At 42.8% G+C, this 20,148-nt stretch overlaps 1 protein-coding gene across 2 annotated transcripts in view; it reads left to right on the top strand.

The window, feature by feature from the left end:
- TTC39C (tetratricopeptide repeat domain 39C) overlaps positions 1-20,148 on the top strand; it is a 106,706-nt gene that overhangs the window by 51,036 nt on the left and 35,522 nt on the right. Inside the window, exons 5-6 of one of the 2 annotated variants that reach the window (XM_082698713.1) lie at positions 8,488-8,842; positions 10,549-10,717. In XM_082698713.1, the coding sequence (XP_082554839.1) occupies positions 8,488-8,842; positions 10,549-10,717 (524 nt within the window). The remainder of the gene's footprint in view (positions 1-8,487; positions 8,843-10,548; positions 10,718-20,148) is intronic. The other variant, XM_082698714.1, reaches the window with a different exon arrangement.

Raw genomic sequence — 20,148 nt, 5'->3', positions numbered from 1 at the left:
GAGAGCTGTAGACTCAAATTGAGTCTTTGACAGCTTCTGGAAGACTCTTAACACAGACACCAAGTCTTCAGCTTATGTGAGTATCGGTCTGATCCTGCCAGGAGAAATTTGCTGCTTTGGCAGATAGGATTTACTTGGAAAAAAATGAAAATTCCGAAAGGAAATAAGCTAAAACTCACAACCACAAAAGCATTCCCTTCCAAACCTTAAATGAAGCAGGGTCTGTTGCAGCTGAGTTGTAAAGTACACTATTCTCTTTCGACTGCCAGTCACCGATTTTTCCTCTCCCTTCTCCTGTCTCTTTCCTCCGGCTCATTCTTGAGGATGCTTTTTTTCTGTTTGGCTCAAGTCAGAAATGGAACTTAACTTTTATTTTGACCTCCAAGATTTGGACTAGCTAGAATTTATCCTTCTTTTAAAATGTGTTGGCCTTTTGCTTTGGTTCTGCTGTTCTATGTTTTTCTCTCTAATCCTCCTCTTGGGACTTGCCTGATACTTACATGGTTGAAGGCTCATAGTTCATGTGAAATTTCTGGGATACATCAGTACAAAATCCCCCACTTGAAGCCCTCCATTCATGTCTATATTAAAAGCAGCAGAGCTGTTTAACTTCTCAGGTCAAGATAGGAGCTCTGGCATTTTCTGTGATCTTGTACTTCCTTTTTTCTGACACTCAAGAAGGACTTTTTAGAGGAGCTAATTTTAGCCATTAGGAGAAAATACCTGTCTAGAGAGAAGGATAAATCCAGTGTAGTATAATGTTTGGGGAATCGGGGTAAAGGGCATCTGGGAATTCTTTGTGTTAATCTTATAACTCTTTTGTTAGTCTGGAAGTGTATAAAATTTCCAAAAGTTATCCTTTATTGGCTCATTCATGGGTCTGTTTGACAAATAATTAATGAATACATATAATGTGCTGATAAACCCTGTGCTACGTGAGCAGCACAGGCGATGCTCCTTGCCCTCATGAAACCGAGATATCGATTCATGCTGTTTATTTCTAAAATCATTATCCTGGTTAAAAATTACTGAGCATTGTTATAGAAAACTTGGAAAATAGAGAAGGGTGAAAAAGAAAGCAAGTCATGTCTTGTCTTACCACTTGGAGAAATCACTTTTTTTTTTTTTTAAAGATTTTATTTATTTATTTGACAGAGATCACAAGTAGGCAGAGAGGCAGGCATAGAGAGAGAGAGGAGGAAGCAAGCTCCCTGCTGAGCAGGGAGCCCGATGCGGGACTCGATTCCAGGACCCTGAGATCATGACCTGAGCCGAAGGCAGTGGCTTAACCCACTGAGCCACCCAGGCGCCCGAGAAATCACTCTTTAATGTTCTGTGTTTCTCCATACTTCTCTTATAAAATGGAATCTATAGTGCTTTGTACCCAACTTTTCCCTCTTAGATTGTATTTTACATATTTCCCTTAGATTGTATTTTACATGTTTACATATTTCCCTGTTACTCAGTTTCAAACTATTAAATAGTAACAGTAGTTTTTCATATGAATGTACCATGATTTATTTAACCAATTACATTTGGGCATTGAGGTGTTCTTTGCTTTGCCTTTTTTTTTTTCTTTTCTGGGTATTAGGTCAATGTATTTTTATATTTTATTAATAAACTGTATTTCTTTCATAAATTGCCTTCTTTGCCTTTTCCCATTCTCCTAGTAGGTTGATATTAATCAATTATTTAATCCCATTTATCACAGATTTTGAACAGTCCTCTTTGTTTTTCCTAAAGCCATATAATTTTTTGAACAGATATTGATATTGAAATGAAATTCTGACAGACATAAATGGACACAGTGGTCATTTGTTTTATGAATATCTCCTTATTTGTTTCAAACAAACAACCAAAAATGTTCTTCAATAGCCTTTTAGAAGCCCACAGGGTTATTAAACTATAAAAAACTTACTTTGTTGGAATCCATTTTTTTTTTTTTTAAAGCTTTTATTTATTCGTTTGAGAGAGAGCCTGAGCCAAGTAGCAAAAGGAGAGGGAGAAGTAGGCTCCCCCCTGAGCAGAGAGCCTGAGGCCTGGCTTGATCCCAGGACTCTGAGATCATGATCTGAGCTGAAGGCAGAGGCTTTAACTCACTGAGCCACCCAGGCACTCCTCTTAGAAAACTTTTTTGATGGATAATTTTCTTGCAGAAAAACTGCCTTCTTGGAGATGTTTGTTATAGTGCCCCACCCCAACCTCGAGTGGGTGGTGCTGGAGTGGGGGCGGGGTGTGTGCACACTCATCTGAGCTCCAAGTAGGGATGAATCTGTGAATTTTTAAATGCTTCATACTTTAAAAGAACTCTTGTGTTTTCTCCCGTTTGAACTTCTTTGTAATGGATTATCCCATCATCTCTCTTCATTTTATATACTACTTTATAAATACCTTTTTTTTTTTTTTAAAGATTTTATTTATTTATTTGACAGAGAGAAATCACAAGTAGATGGAGAGGCAGGCAGAGAGAGAGAGAGGGGGAAGCAGGCTCCCTGCTGAGCAGAGAGCCCTATGCGGGACTCGATCCCAGGACCCTGAGATCATGACCTCAGCCGAAGGCAGCGGCTTAACCCACTGAGCCACCCAGGCGCCCCTACTTTATAAATACCTTTTTAATGGACTCTGTTATCCAGGGCTGCTTGTCTGTTTTTTTTCCCCCCAATGAGCAGATATTCATTACTTTCAAAACACAAAGAAGCTATTTTTAAAACCTGTTTTATGGCACTTGCCACCTTATTTTGTTTCCTTTCCTTCCTTTTATTTATTTATTTTAAGGATTTTATTTATTTATTTGACAGAGAGAGATCATAAGTAGGCAGAGGGGCAGGCAGAGAGAGAGGAGGAAGCAGGCTCCCTGCTGAGCAGAGAGCCTGCCAAGAGCCTCCATCCCAGGACCTTGACATCATGACCTGATGAGCCAAGGGCAGTGGCTTAACCCACCGAGCCACCCAGGCACCCCCTTTCCTTCCTTTTAGACTTGAGGATAGGCCCTATGTTGTACTCACCTCTGTATTCTTGGCATAACAGAGGCTTGATAAATTTTCCTCAGCTAAGTTTGCTTTCTTTCACAGGTGAGGCAGTTGAGGCTGCGTGACTTCCATGAAGCTTAGTTGATAGACCTTGTTAGTGAGGACAGAGCCCGGGCCTGAGCCCTGGGTGTCCTGTTTCATACCTGAATTCCTAGTGTCCTCACCATTTTCCCGTCACCTTAGCCTGATTCCATGGGCCTCCGCCCTCCCAGAGGCCCAGAAACCCAGCCGTGCTCACTCGTATCCTATGGCCCTAGCCCCTGGCATGGGGGGCAGCCTGCTGTTGAGTCCCCTGCTTCTCCAGACCCCATTCTCTGTGTTGCCGTGGGAGCCATCTTCCTAAAACTCGTAAGACCTGTGCTTTAAACACTTGGCTCTTCTACATCTCCTGCAGGGAAAGTTTGAATTCCTTCCTCAGGTGGCCTGTACGAACTTGCCTGCTCTCCCCGCCCGCCGGCTTGCCTTCTCAGCAGCTGGCTAAGCCGAGCTCCCGGTGCTTCCCTGAATGCCCTGTGCTGCCCCCTGCCTTTGTGCGTGTTGCCCTCTCAGTGTGGAAGGCCCTCAGCCCCTTTATGGTTCTCTTGCCTCTCCAGGGACGTCCCAGGCCAGCTTCCTTCCAGCCTTCTTTCCTCACTTCGTCATCTGCCCTTTGCTCTCCTATGTGACTTCTGTGCCCATTCAGAGAGTTCGTGACAAAGCAGTACAAAATTTGGGGCACGTGTCTGTCCACAGTATTTGACTGAAATCTTGAGGGCGACAGCGATGTCTGCCTGCTTTTTTCCCCACGCTTACGGAGCCCCTGCTTTGCCCCCCGCACTGTGGGGTGATGGGTGCCAGGGCTCTAGAGAGGAGTGAGATGCAGCTCTTGCCCTGAGGGGACATCTGGCTTGGTAGGGGAGAGAGGAGCGTGTCCGTTCTAATTCAGGGGATACTCTACCCACCAGATGTGTAAGTCAGTCACAGATCAGGTGTACAGGGCGTGAGCAGCTGGGAAACAGCCTAGGGCACATCGAGCAAGATCCTGAGCCCAGTGATAAGAACGGAAGTCCCTTTTCCCCCTCTATGTCCTTGGCACCCGCTGTGCTGTTCCCTCATACACGGTGGAGGTGTCATGTGTGAACTGAAGGGACGAAAGAAGGGTGATGCCATTCAGGAAGAAGCGGGGCACCGCTGAACCCCAAGAAGAGTTGAGCTTGGAAAAGTGAGTCTTTTAGAAGTATTTTGGAAGTGAAAACAAAACCATTTTTCTCCCAAAGTCTGTTCCGTGGGTTACAAAAAAGGTAAGCCTGAACTAATCTTTCATTGGAGGGTTAAACAGCCTCATGTAGGAGAAGTGAACTGACAGAATGCTGTGGTAGGGGTCCTACCAGATACGATCCCATGCTGAAAAATCTCTAAGATGAAACCCAACATCCATTAGTAGGACTTGGTATTTTCACTTTCTAGACAATTCTTGCCCCTTCCTGGGAAGGACTCCCACTGCCTGCCTCCCGCCGCCCCTACGCCACCCTGCCCTTAATGGGGACCAACTTTCCTCTCCCCCTACACCCAGCTGACCAAGGCTGGTCTGAATAGGGGAAGGCAAATGGTCTGTGGTTTTCTGCTGTGTGTGTCTTCCCTTCAGAGGCACCGAGAGCAGTGGTTGAATGATTTATATTTGACCTTTTGGAGGAGCCATAGGGAGGGCTGTGCAGGATGTGGGGCTCTTCAATACGGTTTCTCTGCCTTTTGGGAAAATGTGTGCTATAGCTTCAGGGTGGCTGGGGCTCCCTCCAGCGGGAACTGCATTGCGGTCTCCGTGGAGCGTGTGGCCGGCTCTGCCGGCTCCTCGCTGGGTCTTTGTTCTCTAGACTCGGCCTGGCTGTGCCCACAAGTTTTGGTTCCTGCATTTGGAAGTAGGGAAGTAGGGTGAGGGTCCTAGGGAAGCTGTTTCTCTGCCAGAAGCTCAGAGAGTAGCAAAGACCAGATCTGCCTTTACATCTTTCTCATTAACTTTGTCTTGCACAGATTCTAGTCTTTGACTTGGTCAAAACTTTGGGTTCTGAAGGTGTTAAAACTCGTTACTACATATTTTAATATATGCTTTTAAACATGGATGCCTAAACTCCTGTCTTAGGTAGGAAACGAAAGACCTGTTGGATTATGTTTTATTTTGTAAAAAACAGGGTTTTTACCATTGTCATTTTTTTGTTGTTGCTGTTGACCAAGTCTGTACAGTTGGCACTGATGGGTTTTCACATTTTTTTCCATTCCTACCATCCTCTGCTATGACTCTTCACCTGAGATCTGGATTACTACAGTGTGTTTTCCTAACACGGGTGGTCTCCTCACCCCCCAGTCCTAGAAGTAGCCTGCTGCTTCTGTGCAGGCCCTTAGTGGGGCATCAGGGGGCCCCCATAACCTAAGCACACCATCCCTGTCCCCTTTGGTCTCTGTGTCTCCTGTTTGACTCTGGCTCTGAACAGCTTGCCCACCTGCTCCTTCAGACTCCCACACTCGTGTTCCTCGCTCCTGGAACGCTACCTTTCCCTGGATGGAAGCTCTTCTTCCTGAATGAAGCCACAGCAGCCCAGAAATGCAGGAGAAAATGGAATTAACCATTTTTCTTAAGATTTCCAGTTAGGCTTCGGGGGAGGAAGGAGTGAAGTTTTCTACTGAAATCCTGCAATACTTATTCTGCAGTAATTCATTTATATATTTATTACATAGAAAAATTTAGTGACAAAAGGAAATAAGGAACAACTCACCCATCATCTCAACATGATTTGTTTTCATTTTTCTCCATATGACCCCAGTGGGGCACATAAAAAAGAGCTATATATAGCCTTATGTTATGCACTTTTTTTTCATTTGTTCTATTTTTCAGTTTTATTGTAGGCATTCGAAGGGCTGAGATTATGTCTTCTGGTTCTCTTGTATCCCTTGGTTGCCAGGCAAGGTGCTAGGCACATAATAGGAACACAATAGCTAATGAACAGTTTTAGGGTTTTGCACATTTTTGTTTTTTCATTTTTTAAATCTGTAGTCCGTGTTTTCCTATTTATTAGATCCCAGTTGTTTTTGTGTTGCTTTTTTCTTTTTTTGTTTTTCCATTCAACCTTGGGCTTTTTGGGCCCTGAGTATCCTGTTTGTGGGTGTACAAGATCAACCAGAGTGCTTTGTTAGTCTGTAGGTTTCAGGGTTTTCTCCGACCTTTCATTTTCTTGCAGTACTTCCATTTAGAAGGGGAAGAGTCACTGTGCCTCTGATAGGCGGGATCTGTATCTTACTTTCCTTTGATTCTCCTAGAACTGTGCCTGAAATGTAATATTTGTTCAGTAAGTATTTTTATTACATTGGAGTGCTTGGGTGGCTCAGTTGGTTAAAAAAATTTTTTTTTTCTAAATTGAACTAAATGAGTTGCTTCAAATGTGTATTACTTTTATAACTATAAAGTTATAAAAATAGTTTCCTTAAAAATAAAGCTTTCGTTTTGTTTGTTCATCCTCTCTTACAGTAACTATTCTTTTAAGTGGACTTAGTCTACAGGATGTTAACAATCTAGAACTTGGAACTTATGGGTTGGTTGTGTTTTGAGTGGTCATCCCATAGGAGATGTGGTTATCATTTGTCAAGAAATGGATACAGTGAAGTAAAATATTAGTTTGATTCCATGGAGCGGGGGTCCTTAAGACCCTCAGATGGAGTGATTTCTGAGGAGGGCTCAGTATATAATAAAGCTCATGGCTGTGAGTTGTTACAGCAAAAGATACAAAGCAAAATGACCAAAGGGAAACAGTACATGGGATGAAGTCCAGGAAGACCCAGGCACAAGTGACCCCAAATTTTCTCCCAGTGGAGTCGCATAGGATATGCTTAATTCTCTGGCCAGTGACATTTGTTATCAGTTGGGAAGCTTGTTAGGGACCCAGCACCCAGACTTTTGTTGGGGGCTGACCATGCATAGATATACCCTGTCTGGCACGTACCCAAATTCCAGGCCCCCAGGGGGAAAGCAGGTGTTCAAACTAAAACATGCTACTTCTGTAAGCAGGGTGGCCGGCACAGTGAGCCACTCTTATCCTTTCTGAGAGTTCTGGAAACCCTCCCAAGTCCAAGTTCACATCCCCAGCCATGGGCCAGTCTTGTAAGTGGACCTTTCAAAGGCTAGCAGTAGGCCTGCTCTGATGGCTCTTTTCTGTATAGACCATGTGTTCTTAGATCACTTTCGGATTAGACTTTTTTAAATCAGATTTTATGTTACATATTTTCTGTAGTTTAAAAATAACTTCTTACGAACTTCTTTTTCCACTGTTCTAAAGGGCCCAGAAGCCCAGGACAGCTTATCTTGTTTTCCATTGGTGCATTGGGGTCAGATGACTGGTGCCATATTGGTAACCGGGCTGAGTGTATCAGCTCTTTTCTGCAGAAAATCCCTTATAGAAGACCTCCACTGAGAAGTATGGTGGTGATACACTCAGATAAGCACAGAGAAGTCAGCTCCCCCTTCCCTCTCCCATCAGAAGATGTGTAAGTGTTCACAGGAGAAGAGGGTGAGGCAGGAGCTATGGGCTTGTGTACGAGGGGCTAGTGAGCCCTGGAACTGGGCAAATCCCATGTGTCTGTGAAATCTTTCAGAGATGAGGACCATGTTCAAAAATGGGTCTGACAGGAAATAATGGAAGCAGCTTCATAAATAACATCTTCTCACCTCTGGTGTGACATAGCTTCTTTCTGCAACCTGCCTTCCCTGGATCTGCCTGCATGTAGGCTGGGGCAGGGGCTGAGCGTCATCCTCATAGACCAAATATTGGCATCCTAGTAAGGCAAGCTGAAGCCACGCCGTAGGCATTAGACACAGATGAATGGGGGATGGTTTGCATTGCTGCATTGAACATCAACTACTTATGCCTTAATGAACTGCCCATTTGTTCACCCAGTAAGTATAGATTCATCCTTTTTGTTGGTTCATTTTATTTTTTTGGCAAGTTGCCATGCTTGATGCTCAGGTGTACTTTCAGCAGTGAATTAGACTTAAAACTTCCGGAGGAATGAGACACAGGGTAGACAAACCTGAGGAGTTCTGAAAGAGGTTTATTGGCAAAGTTGCCGTGGTAGTTCAGAAACGCGGTGGAGATCCGTGTTTCACAGAGCGTGTGGAACAAAAATCAGGTTCGCGTGATGCTTGCGTGCTGGCAGTCACGCACTGAACCTTGCAGCGAGTGTCAGCTACTACGTCCCAGCTCACATGCGAGGTACTTGGTAGAACGGTGAGCAAAAAAGATACGTGGTTCTTGCCGAGTGGTCATCCAGTGTAGTCCGCAGAAAACGAGGTGCAATGGGAAATGATGGTCATTTTTCTTGTTTTTGTTTTTTAAATTTTTGCTCAAATTTCAGGTCATTCTTCAATGTCCCTTATCATTACAGTAAAATTATTTTGAATGCTTGTTTTTCTTCTGCTTTCTTCCCTTCTCTGTAGCCTATATAAAAGGTGGGTGGATCCTTAGGAAAGCCTGGAAGATTTATAATAAATGCTATCTGGACATCAATGCCCTTCAGGAACTGTATCAGAAGAAGCTAACTGAAGAGCCTTTGACTTCTGACGCTGCAAATGATAATCACATTGTGGCTGAAGGGGTGTCTGAGGAGTCTCTAAACAGACTGAAAGGTGCTGTTAGCTTTGGATATGGCCTTTTTCACCTTTGCATATCCATGGTGCCCCCCAACCTGCTCAAAATCATCAACCTGCTGGGTTTTCCTGGAGACCGCCTGCAAGGGCTTTCTTCACTGATGTATGCAAGCGAAAGTAAGGACATGAAGGCCCCTTTAGCTACGTGAGTAGCTGTATTGCAATGCTTTGGTAGATAATATAGTGTTGAAAGTAAGTAAACGACAATCAAAGCCTTTAAAGGAAACTGCAGGTAAATAGCTTGGTTGGTTGACATGATGCCATGCCTTATGTCTTTTAATGCAACGCCAAGAACTGCATTTCTGGTGGTTATTTGTAAGCTGACTTTGGAGCGGATGTTAGAGAGCAGGACATTGTTCTTGACTCTCCCGAGTCTTGTGTTATTTTAAACAGGTAAAATGATTGCCTGTTTTCAACCTCCAATGATTTGATAAGGCATTTTTGTGACCTTGATCACAGTCACTGAGATTCATGATCCTGATTTTTGAATTTTTAAGGAGTAAGAATTTCAGTGAGTCTGAAATTTTTATCCTTATGGAGAACCTTGATACTGGGTAATTTTCTTTGATCCTGGTTGGTTCATTAGTCTCTCCTATGTGGCTTGGATATTTTGTGCTGGTCAACTAAATTGAGTCCTGTTGAGTAAACCAAAATGAGATTTATTTACACAGGAATGTGGAGAAGCTGGTATAACTATCCAGAACAAGAATTCACCCATTCCTCCATCAGTTAAAAATTTAAGGGTGATTTTTTTTTTCCAGTCTGGTAAATATCTAGCATGTGCTATTTGAGTAATTTTACCAGACACTAAATGTCCATTGACATTATACAACTAATCAGTTTTTTCAAAAAATGTTGATGCCACAGAGAACTTTAGTGAGCTCTGTTTCAACTCCTATCAGTGTTGAGGAATTTGGATATTCACTCTTAATCAGTTGGTAGCTATAAAAATATTATTAAATTTTTATTTCGAAAATGTGCCTCCCCAAAGTCATTAAATTGCATAAACAGTGGTATTTCATTAATTTGGTTTAACATTTTCATAACCTGTGATAATATGCTTTTTTATGTCTTAGTACTGGAAAGAAATGAATTAGTGATATGAATAAGTCTGATCTCGAGATAAGAAGCAATTTTATAAACAATGCTAGAAAAATATTTCATGTGTTGGCACAAGATTTTTGTCTGTTCATTAAAGCAGATTCTAATCTATTTTATTTACCGTGTTTATTTAACATGGTATTTTTCTTGAAAGGATGAGTTTGAAGTAAGGGACTTTTAAATAATTGTTTTTTGAATTGAGCATCCTCAAAGGCCAGAGAAAGAGCCTTTTTTCTGGTTCTCTCAATTATTTTAAGCCATTCGAATAGAATCTGTGTTTGTGTTTCCCATATTTAAATTTGGATTCTGAGGCTTACACTCTAACTTTGTGAACACAGGAGAAAACAGCATTTTCTTTTGCAAAAAAGTAATGCTTTTATTATGAGGGGACAGTAAATTCATGATAACCAGTTACTGTTTCTGACTGGTGCATTGATGAGTGAATTGGAGAATTCGGAGATTTACGTAGGTCCATACCTTCAAGAGCCATCTGGAAGCCTCGGACGAGCTAAATGCTTTTATCCTATTGTTTTCCTCTCACCTGATGGGAGTGTGCTGATCTATATATACGCTGTGCCAAAGTTTCAGTTTTCCAAATATTGATAAAATTAATACGGGGAAAGATGCTCTGAATTTACTTCTTCAAAGACTGCGCAGTAAGCCTTTGGGAAGGACAGTGTTCTGAAGTTTTTAAAAAGTGGAACCGCTATACGAAAAGTCTTGCTCAGTGTTTCTCTCCCTCTTCTTTAGATTGGCTCTGCTCTGGTATCATACCGTAGTCCGCCCGTTTTTTGCCTTGGATGGCAGTGATAACAAAGCAGGCCTGGATGAAGCCAAGGAAATTCTTCTCAAAAAAGAAGCTGCTTATCCAAATTCCTCCCTCTTCATGTTTTTCAAGGGACGCATACAACGATTAGAGGTACGGAGCCTTCCTCTTGTTTTTCCATAAAGCCTTCTGTGGAGCGGCTCTGTAACGCTCTCTCTCGGGGGCTCCTAGCAGAACGAGCCTAAATGTCACTGGGCCGAGGAACGTTTCGTTCTTGTGCTTTTCGCCGCATTGTTGCTACAAAAGCCTCTTCCAGGAACCCAGGATGTTAGTCAGTAACCTTCTGTTGGGGAGACGTGGGCGGGGCACGGGTGAACGCTCTCGAGGGTAATGAGACGAGATTGGTGTGCTCTCAGCCGAAGACACAGGAGCATAGCACATGTCTTCTGTGAAAAATACAAGATATGATCCTTTTTTTGTTTGTTTGTTTTTTTTTTGCTGGGATTACTGATAATCTGTTTCTAAATTTTCGTCTTGGTTAACGACTGATTTATGCACAAGTTATTGGGTGAAATGTCAAGGACACCATCAGCTTCGAAACAGTAGTAGCTTTTGTTGCCTTTTCATAGGCTTCCTTTGGGCCGGTCCTCTGCCAGGCACTTTATTCGTGATCTCCCATTTAATCCCCAGAGCAAACCTAGGGCACAGATACAAAATGTCATCTGCATTTCATAGAAAAAGTGATCCAGGGTCGCCTGGGTGGCTCAGTGGGTTAAAGCCTCTGCCTTCAGCTCAGGTCATGGTTTTGGGATCCTGTGATTGAGCCCCACATCGAGCTCTCTGCTCAGCAGGGACCCTACTTCTCCCCACCCCCCCAACCCCCTCCTGCCTCTCTGCCTACTTGTGATCTCTGTCAAATAAATAAAATCTTAAAAAAAAAAAAAAAAGAAAGAAAAGAAAAGAAAAAGGGATTGAAGAGGGTTTCAAGGAACTTCCCAGGCTCATGCAGTGAATGAGGCCAGGCTGTCTCCTTCTAGCAGAACATCCCTGGTCTTTGGAGGGTCTCTGCTTCTCCTTTATATCTCTTTTTTCTTTTTTTCTGTGTGTGTGTGTGTGTGTGTGTGTGTGTGTGTGTGTGTTTGCTGGGGCATGAGGATTTGAAGACAAAAGTATTTATACGAAAAAAAAAATCATACCATGGAAGCAGGTGGTCATTATGCCAGGTGCACCAGCAGCTTGGAGGGAATCATAGCAAGGTTTCCATGACCTCAGTCGCCCAGTTAACTGGGTGCCCTGTAGCACAGTTGATTCTAGAAATCAGGCCCCAGGAACCGCCATGGGTGCATCTGAAGATTTTTGCCCAGGAAAGCTTTTGCAGGCACAGGGATGATTTGTTCATTAATTTATTATTGTTGTTGTTGTGGGCAACAGAGTGTATATTATTTCGCGAATAATTCCTTTCTCTCATGAAGTGCCTCCTTAAAACCGAGGATTTCTCACCTTTACATGTGGAAGTTGTATTTTAGAGACTCTACTGGTGATTTATAATTGAAACATAGTACAAAAAGCTCACCAGGATCTGAATTATTTACACTTATGTCTGAACTGGTTTTTTCCTCATTATCTTGAAACGGTTTTTCTTTGGAGTCAGGCTTGTGAGCCTTCCGTTCTGTCTCCCATTTTCCCCCTTAGTCTTAGAAACATAGTTCGATCAGCTTCCTGTGCAGCCCGGTCTCTCAGGGTTATGGTCTTCCACAAAGGGAAGAAGTTTAGTTTACTAAAGTTTCTCTGCTCCCTTGGGTTTGTGCAGGACAGAATTGCACTGTCTAAAAGCATTTTAAGCTGACTAAGCCTTTTCACTTCAGTGACCATTTTTTCATGGAAGTTGAATTATAGGGTCAGTGTTTTCTTAAATGTCCTTTTCTTTTTAAAGATTTATTTATTTTGAGAGAGAGAATGAGAATGAGTGGGGGAGGGGCAGAGGAAAAGAGAGAATCTTAAGCAGATTTCCCGCTGAGCATGGAGCCTGATGTGGGGCTCGAACTCATGACCCTGAGATCATGACCTGAGTGGAAACCAAGAGTTGGCCGCTTAAGCAATTCAGTCACCATTAAATGCCCCATTAAATGCCCATTTCTTAAAGGGCAGGCATTATATATTTTGAATAACTCTGAACATGAAGAGACTAGGTTCAGTGTTGAACAGATTTGCCACCCAGGGTGAGAGCCAGAATTTATAATTGTGTGCAGCATAGCAATAAGGCACCTTAGCACTGGGCATTATTTAGAATTCTCTGGTTACTCCCCCAGATCAATGAATGCCCTAACTTGCATTTCAAAGCTGTTTGATAGAAATGTAAAAGTAAGCCAGCCATTTTAGTACATTTTTTATTTTAAAACAAAAGAGCTTCACTTTTAGCTAACCTGATGACCACCCCCCCCCCCAATCTCAAACACTTAATTAAGGTTGGTCTTAGTCTGTGCCACGGTTCATTCCTGTGAGTAGTTATTCACGGCTGCTGGGATGCTCCTAGAGAAGAGGAAGCCACAGCCATCAGACCCTTCTAGAGGCAGTTTGGAGAGGTGTGTAGCTGACATGACACAGTTCTTGGCAGGCATTCGGGGCTCTTCCAGTGGGGGAAGAGTGTGATCTGAGTGTGGGTGGTGGATGTTAGGACTACTTCACCGTGAAGCAGCTTGCTTGCTGAACCGATACTTGGTTTTCCAAAAAAAAAAAAAAAAAACTAAAAGATCTGTTTCTGTTGCTGATGAGTGATCTGTAGCCTCAGGGCCAAAGGAAAGTGCCCGTTGTTTCTGTTTGGTCCTTCCCAAAGGCCCAGAAGAGGAAAGGATTTGGGGATAGCTTGGAATATTACTGGTATCACCCTCACAGTGCCCAGACACCAGCATTTCATTTATCTTCCCTGGTGACCCAGAGGAAGCTGTCAGAGGTGGGGGTAGGGTGGGGAAGCCTTTGTAGGGGAGGGACAGCCCGGAGGGGTTTTATCGCTTCCGGAAGGCCTGTAAAGCCCCAGACCTGGATGCTGAAAAACACGGGCTCTCCTGACACATCTGCTTGCAGAGAATTTTTTTTTTTCTTTTTAAATTTTATTTTCTTTTTTAATTTTCGGTAAACATTTAGGCTAGAGATAGGTCCCCCGAGATCTTTTTATCAACAAACACTGACAGAACATGTCTGCAGGCCTTAACTTTGGCAGATGCTTCATGGGACACAGTTTGTTCAGTGAGTCAATCCACAAAATAATTTGAACAGCTGCTTTTGTATAAGCTTGCTGTCACACAGGGTGACGAGCTCAGTCCGTGCTGGTTAGTTTCCATTTTCTGCACACATTATTTTCAAATCCTGTGCATTTGCCTGCTCTTTTTAATTTCATGAACCACTGTTTACGTGTACCCAGGACAATTTGGAGTGCCTCTGGGGGGCAGGGAGGGTGGTCTTCGACACAGCCACCCCATCCTGACCCTTGATAACTCCTTGCTGTCGTGGTTTCATGATTTCCTGCTGTTATGGCCTAACTTGACCTAGCCGTGGAGGTCGACACCTTTGGTGGTTCGTGGGGTATGTCAGAATGGGGTGCTCTTTGGGGCTGCGGAAGCGGGAAGCTCAGCCAGACCGGAGAAGGAGTCTTCTCTCTGCCGCCTTTGCTCCTCTCCACTGCATGGCTGTGTGCTCCCCCCTCCACCCTTCTCCCTGGTCCTGTGTTCTCACTACTGTTCAGTCTCTGCTGACTTCTCTGTGTGACTTGTCATTGCTGCTGGGAGGCACAGATGGGGTCCTGTGGTACTTAGCTTGGGCCAAGCAGAGCCTAGTGTGTGATGGGTATTACTCTTATTGAGTGCCTAAGCCTAGGAAGTAGGTTTGCCGAATTTTTTTCTTTTCTCCTTTTTATTCTTTTTTTATTTTTATTTATTTATTTTTAAAAAAGATTTTATTTATTTATTTGACAGAGAGAAATCACAAGTAGACGGAGAGGCAGGCAGAGAGAGAGAGAGAGAGAGAGGGAAGCAGGCCCCCTGCTGAGCAGAGAGCCTGATGCGGGACTCGATCCCAGGACCCTGAGATCATGACCTGAGCCGAAGGCAGCGGCTTAACCCACTGAACCACACAGGCGCCCCGATCTTTTCTCCTTTTTAAGAGGAACAAAAATTGTTTTGCTGTGGAAGGCCATCAGTAAAACTGGGCTCATAGTTGGCAAAGTCAGGGCATGTATGGAGAAGGGCTACAGGTACCAAATGGCACCTGTATTTGCTTTTCCCTGAAGTTGGTCCTGGATGTCGTATAGTAATCTCAATTTTAAAATGTGAATTTATAGCTCTAGTTTCAAATTTTTGTACTTTTCAGTAAACCTATGGTAATAAGTCCACTGTGCTACAAGTAATGAATGAGTGTTTTTCTCGGTTATTTATTTATTTATTTTTAAAAGATTTTGTTTATTTGACAGACAGAGATCACAAATAGGCAGAGAGGCAGGCAGAGAGAGAGAAAGGAGGAAGCAGGCTCCCTGCTGAGTAGAGAGCCTGATGCGGGGCTCGATCCCAGGACCCTGGGATCATGACCTGAGCCGAAGGCAGGCTTTAATTCACTGAGCCACCCAGGCGCCCTTTCTTGGTTATTTAAAAAGTATTGAGACAAGTCTGCATTTTAATTGCTTGTCTTTATTTTTTTTTCTAGTCCTCCTTTTTCCCTTAAACAATAGATTTGCACAACTTCCCTCTGCTTCAGTTTTAACCATCTACTTAGTATGTAAAAAATATATATATATGTATTTGATTTTACAGGTATACATTTTCATATATACACTATATCACGACTAGTAATGAAGCTAATTTTTAATATCTGAATGAATGAAAGTGATAAACATTCTAACAGCAGAGGTTGTTATTTGAGCATTTTGAGAATTCTCATTTTGAAACTGTCTTCTAAGCTGGAACCCCTACTATTTGACCCTGAATGCTAGCATTTTAAAACGTTGGGCTTGGATTTGGGGAACAGCAGTCAGGGGCTTGCACAAGACTGGCTCCCAGTGTATATTTCTTGGCTGAATAGATGAGTCTGTCTATCTGTGAGAAATCCACTGATCAGTGGGACTGATGTCACATCTTTGTGAAGAAAAAGTTGGTTATCAAACACCTATGCCTGTTCCTGAGACCAGTCCTGAAGGAGATGCAAAACTGTCTTCACAATTCAATTAACAAATTGTCTTCCTAAGGAAGGTACAGAACCAGATAGTTAAATGCTGACGTGTTGGCTGGACAGTCTGACTCTGAAGAAGTGAATTGAATAAATGAGGTAAAAAGTGATTGGATTGAGAGGAAGTCTGTCTTTATGGCGATGAGCACCCAAATGAGCGGATGTGAGCCCCAGTACCCACCCTCCTCATCTCCCTCAATCATTCAGCTGCGAGGCCCTTGACTGTAACTGTCTCTCAGACCTTTACAATCACAGTACTGCTTTGTGAGGACAGAAGGACGTTTGTGCAAGTCCTCATAGAGGCTATGCTGAAGAAGTTATGATGAGCCCTACCTTTCAGTGTGTGTGTGTGTCTGTCCTGATCATCTCCCCTATCATATTTGAAGCTGCTTTGTTTGTTCTGAGAAATGCAGCCTTGTCACTACAGTCTGCTCCCCTGTTTTGTACTTGTCCTCCTCCCCTTCCTTCTGAGAAGGCCCGTGATAGGATGTGGCTTCTTTCCCAGAACAGAGCCCTTCAGGGCTCTTTGATGGTTGACCTTCCCTCCACCGTATTCACATCAACCTGCCGTCCCCTGTCCTTCTAAGAGGGTCGGGGTTCCTCTGCGTCAGCAGGCTACGAAGTTCTATGGGAAAGGCTCGCACACATCTGCGCCACATGCGTGCGTCCTGTCTGTGGACCTTCCTCCTGCCCGTTATTTCAGGTGACTTCAGCTGAGTCCCCTTTAAAAAAAATGGACTGTACTGCTTTCTTCCCGTACTTTTATTAAGATGAAGTGACATTTTTCACTGGCGCTCCCCAGAGTCAGTGGGAGGTCTGTGTTGCTTTTTAGCCCATCCATTCATGATTGTGACAGGGACAGAAAAGCGGAGCTTGATCCCTTTGGTGATTAATTTATCAGCTAGAGGAAAGAGACAGGAGGCCCGCAGGGGCCGGCCCAGAGGTGCCACCCACCACGGAGGGCCTGGGTCCGAGCGCTCGTCTCTGGGGCATGTGACAGGATCGGAGCTGTTCCTTAGCAGCGTTTCTTTCGTTTCTTTGCATCTGTCGCTGAGCAAGCCTGCCTCTTGTATTTGAACAGCGGCCCTGGCCAGCATGATGTCATGCTGTTATTTATAGGATCAGGAAAAAGGCAATGCAGGAAGAGAAATAATTCCCTGAAGTTCTGTTAATTGTAGTCTTCTCTTCCTCCATCCTACGTGGGTTCTCTGTGTTACCTCAGGAGCTGAAAAATAGAGTTGCCATTTATTCTTAGAAGAACACAGACCAAGGGATTGGTTCAAGCTGGTGTAGGAGAGAAGGGGGGAGGCTATATATTTGTCTCCATTTTCCAGCAAGATAAATCTGTATCGGGGCACCTGGGTGGGCTCAGTGGGTTAAAGCCTCTGCCTTTGGCTCAAGTGGTGATCTCAGGGTCCTGGGATCGAGCCCGGCATGGGGCTCTCTGCTCATCAGGGAACCTGCTTCCACCTCTCTCTGCCTGCCTCTCTGCCTGCTTGTGATCTCCGTCTGGCAAATAAATAAATAAATAAAAGATGAATCTGTATCATATGGTTCAATAACTCTGTTCACTGAAATGAGAAAAGGATAGTAAACCACATTGCTAATAGGTTAAATACATATGCTGTTCTTTCAACTCTATCATTACAGGCTGTTGGGCTGAAAAGCAAGTAGAAAGTTAATGAATTTTATCCCTGAGCTCACTAAATATGCATAAGAGGATGAGCTTTCCTTTGCCTACATTAGCCCTAGTCCTAAGAGTAGGGGCTAAAAGCACAATCTATTGTTAGGTGTCCTTGATAACCGTATTGCTAAACGGATTCTGCGGGTCAGCAGCATGAATGCTGAGTCACAAGAAGTAATAAGTGGGTTGTCACAGCGTCTTCCCTCCTGCATGCTACAGGTGACAAGCAAGGCCTTTCCTTTTAAAACACGTGCATAATAGTTAAGATGTTAAGCAACTTCGTAAAAATAATCCAGTGATATAAGTAAGCTGTTTTCAAATTATTTTGTGATCTTTAATACACGCATGAGACTTTATGCAGTTTCATTTACAGATCTGTTTTAAACTAGTTTTGTTTTTTTTTTTTAAAGTAACCGGTATACAGACCATTTAGATTTCTGTTGTGTTAATAATTTGATATTTCCTTGTTGGGAAATTGTTGGGATATTTGATTATTGCTTCTGTATTATTTCCCAGTATTTCACTATGATCGTAAGTACTTCGATAGCTAGCTTTTTTTTTTAAGTTATTTTCTTGGGTATAGCTCCAGTGGTGTCATTATTAGAATCAAAGAGTAGAAACTGTTCCGTAGCTCCTGCTACCTGGTAAGAGATTATACTCAAGAAATATTGGGCCGGAGTATAATCGTTCATTATTTTGTGCATGGTCTCAGCAGCCTGTACTGCTGCATGGTTTTCTTTTTATTTCCATAAGGAGGCAAATGAAAGTTTAAACTGCGTTCTTAAAATATTACTGATAAGACATCTCATGTTCTTTTATCAGAAGATTCAGTATTGTTAAGATGGCAGGACTCCCTTAATTGAGTTACCAGATTGAATACTATCCCTCTCAAAATCACAGCTTGCCTTTTTTTTTTTTTTTTTTTTGCAAAGTTGATCAACTAATTCTAAACCTAAGGAACCAGGAACAGCCAAAACAATCTTGAAAAGGAAGAACAATGTTGAAGATTCCTATTTCCTAATCTCAAAACTTAGTATAATGTAATCAAGACCATGTGGTATGGCATAAGAATAGACCTATAGTTAGTTAGAGTCAAGAAAATAAACTACATTCACAAATCAGCTAACTTTTGACAAGGGTAAATCGATAGGCAAAGAAGAGTTTTCAACACAGGGTTCTGGGACAACTAAATACCCACATAAATGCAGTTGAACCCTTACGTCACCCTGTATGGAAGAATGGATGCAGATGGATCTGAGACCTAAATATAAGAGCTAAATCCATTCAACTCTGGGTTTAGGCAGTGGCTTCTTAGACATGATGTCAAAGGCACAACAACAAAAGAAAAACCAGTAAATTGAACTACGTCAAAATTAAACGCTTTGTTGCTACAAAGAGTATCAAGAAAGTGAGTGGCCATAGAATGGGAAGAAATATTTGCGAGTTATAGATAGGACAAGGGACTTTATCTAGAATATGTAAAGAACTCTTTGACAACTCAATTAAGAGACAAATACCCCAATTAAAAAAATAGGCAAAGGCTTTGAAGAGATCTCTGTCTGGAGAAAATATGCAGATGATCATTAAGCACATGAAAAAATGCTGCACATCAAAAATCATTATGAAGAAATGCAAATCAAAACCGAGTGAGATGCCATTTCGTATCTGCCTGTAGCAAGTGCGGATGAGCATGTGGTGTTATTGGAAACCTCATTAATTGCTGGTAGGAATGTAAAATGGTACAGCCACTATGGAAAAGTTTGGCAGTTCCTCCAGATGGTAAACATGGACTTACCGTATGACCCAGAAATCCCATTCCTAGAAATACACCCAAGAGAAATGAAAACATATGTCCATATTACTACTCATAGAGCAAAGACTGGAAACAACTCAAATATCTACCAGTCGATGAATGGATAAACAAAATGTGCATCCATACAATGGATAATTACATTCAGCAACATAAAGAAACGAAGTCCTGATACATGCCACCACGTGGGTGAAACCTAGAAAGCATGTTAAGTAAAAAAAGCCAACCATAAAAGAGCATGTATTGTATGATTCCATTGAGAGGAAGTCTCCAGAACAGGCAAATCGGTAGAGGCAGATAGTAGACTGTTGCTTACTTTTTATTTTGGTGGGTTTTTTTTTTTTTTTTAAAGATTTTGTTTGTCGAGGGAATCTGAGCAGGGTGAGGAGCAGAGGGAAACCTACTCCCTGCTGAGTGGAGGTCCTGATGTGATGCTCAGTCCCAGGCCCCTGGGATCATGACCTGAGCCAAGGGCAGGTGCTTAACCTACTGAGCCACCCAGGCACAGTATTTTGATGTTTCAGGAGTTTATTTCTTTATTTCCCTTGTTTCAGGAGACCTGCCTAGACCTGCTGCAATGGCACTCACTGTCAGAGAAATTACTGTCTGTGCTCCCTTCAAGGATTTTTATGGTTTCAGGTCTCACATTTAGGTCGCTAATCCATCCTGAGTTTGTTTGTGTGTAGGGTGAAAGACAGGGGTCCAGTTTCGTTCTTTCAGATGTGGCTGTCCTGTTTTTCCAACACCATTTGTTGAAGAGGAGATGGTCTTTTTCCCATTGCATATTCTTTCCTGCTTGGCCAAAGAATAATTGGGCATGTAACTATGAGTCTCTTTCTGGGTTTTCTGTTCTATCCCATCACTCTGTGTGTTTGTTTT

Source organism: Mustela nivalis (assembly GCF_964662115.1).
Source record: "Mustela nivalis genome assembly, chromosome: 14".
NCBI lineage: Eukaryota > Metazoa > Chordata > Mammalia > Carnivora > Mustelidae > Mustela > Mustela nivalis.
Note: the sequence above shows the minus strand (reverse complement) of the source record. Positions and strands in the feature narration are given on the sequence as shown.